The sequence below is a fragment of the Arachis stenosperma genome, chromosome 1, assembly GCF_014773155.1.
Source record: "Arachis stenosperma cultivar V10309 chromosome 1, arast.V10309.gnm1.PFL2, whole genome shotgun sequence".
Classification (NCBI taxonomy): Eukaryota; Viridiplantae; Streptophyta; class Magnoliopsida; order Fabales; family Fabaceae; genus Arachis; species Arachis stenosperma.
In genome coordinates this window covers 128,646,398-128,650,593 of record NC_080377.1, presented here as the reverse complement: position 1 = coordinate 128,650,593, position 4,196 = coordinate 128,646,398, and the positions used below count along the sequence as shown (strand labels likewise).

At 37.0% G+C, this 4,196-nt stretch overlaps 1 protein-coding gene across 1 annotated transcript; it reads left to right on the top strand.

The window, feature by feature from the left end:
• The first annotated feature begins 271 nt into the window (after positions 1-271).
• Positions 272-3,078, top strand: LOC130946960 (G-type lectin S-receptor-like serine/threonine-protein kinase LECRK3). The gene is made up of 2 exons (XM_057875872.1): positions 272-1,076; positions 1,181-3,078. The coding sequence occupies exons 1-2, from the start codon at positions 415-417 to the stop codon at positions 2,958-2,960; spliced, it is 2,442 nt and encodes an 813-aa protein (XP_057731855.1). The 5' UTR covers positions 272-414; the 3' UTR covers positions 2,961-3,078.
• The last annotated feature ends 1,118 nt before the right edge of the window (positions 3,079-4,196 follow it).

Here is a 4,196-nt window from a genome sequence, read left to right as displayed (position 1 = left end):
TTAATAAAATTTATTTATTAAAAATAATTTAGTATTTTGTGTTGAATAAATGATGGCACTAAAAGTCGTAAGAATTTCTCTGTTTCTTTTCCTAAAAAACGTGATTACCTATATTTCATGGGATGTTTGGCTGCTTCTCTATTTATTGGTTTTGATATTAACAAAAGTTCTTTGTCAGTATCCAAGGAATTTCTCTCTAAATTAAAAGGTGAAAAAGAATGCATAAGTAGTGAAGAATTTTTAGCGATAGAAAATTGTAGTGAATGGATAGAATAGAACACCTTGCTCCACACGGTATATGAAGAGAAAAACCATTGACTTAATATTACCAGTCAAGAGTGACAATACTTGTTTCTAAAATACTAATGAGTGCCCTTGGTGATTAAGAGAAGCTTCTTGATCTATCCCATTTCCATGGCTTCAAACCGCATTCATGTTCTGTTCTTATGGCTGCCCTTTTGTGTGGCCCTGGCAGCTGAAGCTGCAGTTGAGAATATTATTTTGTCGGATGATCTTCTTTCTCCTCCTGACAGTAACACTACAAACCCATCTTCTTGGGTATCAAGTTCTGGTCACTTTGCATTCGGCTTTTACCATCACGGTAATGGCCACGGCTACGCCATTGGAATATGGCTGATAGCTGGAACCAACGAGACGGTTGTGTGGACCGCTAACCGTGACGACCCTCCAATCTCATCTAACTCCACCTTGCAATTAACCGTGGATGGCCTACTTCTGAAGCAAGGTAGTGATGCCCAAGGACAGGTCTATGTGGCTTCAGAGCCAGCAGGTTCCGCATCCATGCTTGATTCCGGTAACTTTGTGATCTATAGTCAAGAAAGTTCTTCCTTTGTTGTGTGGCAAAGCTTTCATCACCCAACTGACACCATATTAGGAGGCCAGAAATTAACTATTCTGAACCAGCTAGTCTCTAGCAGGTCCACTTCAGACCGTTCCACTGGGCACTACTATCTTACCTATCAGAGTGATAACAACCTTGTTGCTTACCCCATCAATAGCTCCTCTCAGGTTCTTGATGCTTACTGGGCTTCCATGGATTACTTCCCTGATATTGGGTAAGAGTATGACATAGTATTATGTTTATTTCTTCTAATCAATGGTTGCTTGGTTCATAGTTTTTCACTGAAGAACAAGTTACCTGTTTACAATTTTGCTTTAGGGTGGAACGGTTGAGTCTTGACACTAAAGGCAATCTTTGCTTCATTGCCCCTACTCAATGCTTGGCAAATAACACTCACCACCAAAACAAGCCGCAGAACACTAGCTTAATCTACCGCACAACTCTTGATGTTGATGGAAATCTGAGATTGTATGAGCACCTATTTGACGCAAACTCATCATCATCACTTCTTGTTCATTCGAATATGTTGTGGCAAGCCTTGACTGATGAATGCCGAATCAAGGGGTTTTGTGGCTCCAACAGTTACTGCTCCAACACAAGCGGCAATGCTAGATGCCACTGTTATCCTGGTTTCGTCCCCTACAACAACAAAACCAGTGGTGGTAATGCCATGTTTCTGGAGTGCAAACCGAACTACAGCAAGGATGATTGCGAAACAAGTGGTGGCCGAAACAATTTGTTGTATAACATTGTTTCCTTGGAGGAGATGCAGTTGGATTATGACTACCCATATTGGGCTAAACCAATGAGTATGGAAGCTTGTAACAAGTCTTGCAACGAGGATTGTGATTGTGGAGCAGCATTATACACAAATGGCCAATGCAGCAAATATAGTCTTCCACTCAGATATGGCAGAAAGGCTCCAAATGCATCAGACACAGGCATGGCACTCTTCAAGGTTCCTTCGGGATATGTCATCGGGAAAAACACAACCACCTCATCTCCCAAGAATCCTAATGCCATTGTTAATAACCAGAGAGGTCTGATACTGATTCTAGCCTCTACTTTGGGTTCCATTTCATTTCTCTGTGTGGTCTTTGTTGTGTCTATTTTCTTCATTTATAGGAGGCAAGTTCATAGATTTACAAAGCTCTCTGCAAGTTCAAATCTTGGATTCACCGAGGAATGCTCGCTACGCTCATTTTCCTTTGATGAACTTGTCAAAGCAACTAGTGGCTTCACAGAGGAGGTAGGCAGAGGATCATTCGGAGCAGTTTATAGAGGCACAATAGGAGAGAATAACAGAAGGATTGCCGTCAAGCGAATGGAGAAGATTGTTGATGAAGGGGAAAGGGCATTCCGAGCCGAAATCACTGCTATTGCTAGAACTCATCATAGGAATCTGGTTAAGCTTATTGGCTTCTGTATTGAGGGGTCAAGGAAGCTTTTTGTCTATGAATACGTCAGCAATGGATCTCTTGCGAATCTTCTCTTCAAGACTAAGAAGCATCTGCCATGGAAAGAGAGACTCAAAATTGCATTGGATGTGGCCAGAGGAGTCCAGTATCTACATGAAGAGTGTGAAGTTCGTATTGTCCACTGTAATCTGAAGCCTCATAATATACTAATGGATGAACTATTGACGGCTAAGATATCAGATTTCGGATTGGCAAGGCTATCAAAGCCGGAATTTTCGAGTATTAGACCGGACAAGAACGAGGTTAGAACCGGGTACTTAGCACCTGAATGGCAAAAGGAGGCATTGGCATCGGTTAAAGCTGATGTTTTCAGTTATGGGATAGTACTGTTGGAGATTGTATGCCGCAGAAGGAGTATAGAAGTAAATGTTCCATCACCGGAGGAGGTGCTTCTTTCTAGTTGGGCATATCATTGCTTTGCAACTGAGCAGTTACATAAAGTTGTTGCTTACAATGAGGATGAAAAGCAAGACATGGATTGGAAAACACTGGAAAGAATGGTGAAGGTGGGGCTGCTGTGTGTTCAAGATGACCCATCTCTGCGTCCTTCAATGAGGAATGTCATTTTGATGTTGGAAGGATGGAAAGATGTTCCAATTCCCCCATCCCCATCCTGTTAGGCTTCTTAATAAGTTTATTATAGATTAATATCTATCTGTGTAATACATACTAAGTTCTTTGTATTAGCTTCCATGCATGGGACTTGTGCCAAATAAAGGTGCTATTTCTTTCTTTCCATACATGACTAAGTATTCTTTAAATTTATTTTTTTAAACCGTTTTTTATTACACTAATTTAAAAAATTAAAATAAACACATTTAAATAAATTTAGTATTTTTTAATTTAAAATATAAATTAAAAAAACAGTTTGAATAAACCTAAAATTTAATAATTCAATTTTAAATTTTCTAAAATCCTAATACATTTTAAAATATCTTTTAAATATCTCAAAATATAAATTTTACTCCATTAAATTTCCTAGCCGGTTGTAAAATCTAAGATCTGCAACGCCTCACACTCCTCTTCTGTTGCCGCGTTTCTCCCCGCGCTTCTTCCATGCCCTATGCTCCTCACAATCCTGCACTCTTCCCATGCCGCACTCCTCCCTTGAACCGTGCTCTTCTGTCGCGCCGCGCTCTTTCCCGTCCCATGCTCCTATCGTCTTTGTCACGCTCTTATCCTCCGCCGAAATTTGAACGTATAATGCACTCTTTATTTTTGTGGCCTCCTTTAGTTAAAAATTCTACCTTTTTAATATATGTTTTTGTTTGTATTCGAAGAAAGCTTCTTCTTGTAAGAATAACTTTGAAGTTATCATAACTAAGTAAACATAATAATTGCTATCTTCACATCCATCTTTTTATGATTTTTCATAATTTTATGTATTTACAAAATATTTGATTTGTTATTTATTATTTTAGATGTGTTTACTTAAATTTACTCAAAAAATTTATATTATATATATTTTATTTTATTTATTATTTATCATTTTGGATGTGTCTTGAATATGATTAAAAATTATATCATAAATCAAATCACTTTTTTTAGAAGACGCCATTAAAAAGTTATAAATAACGTTTTTCGACCTCCTAGCGGTAAAAAATTCTATCTTTTTAAATTTTATGTTTCTATTTGTATTTGAGGAAGAAAGATTTATTCTTGTAAGAATAATTTTGAAATTATCATAACTAAATAAACATAGTAATTATTATCTTTACACTTGATAGTATCTATTTTTTTTATAATTTTTGATAATTTTAGATGTATTTACAAAATATTTGATTTATTATTTGTTATTTTAGATGTGATGCGTTTACTTAATTTTACTAAAAGAATTATATTATATATATTTTTGG

Excerpts from the sequence above, each read along its gene's own strand:
- LOC130946960 (XM_057875872.1), top strand. The coding sequence starts at position 415 with ATGGCTTCAAACCGCATTCATGTTCTGTTCTTATGGCTGCCCTTTTGT. Across the intron at positions 1,077-1,180 it reads GATTACTTCCCTGATATTGG|GGTGGAACGGTTGAGTCTTG; the intron begins GTAAGAGTATGA and ends ATTTTGCTTTAG.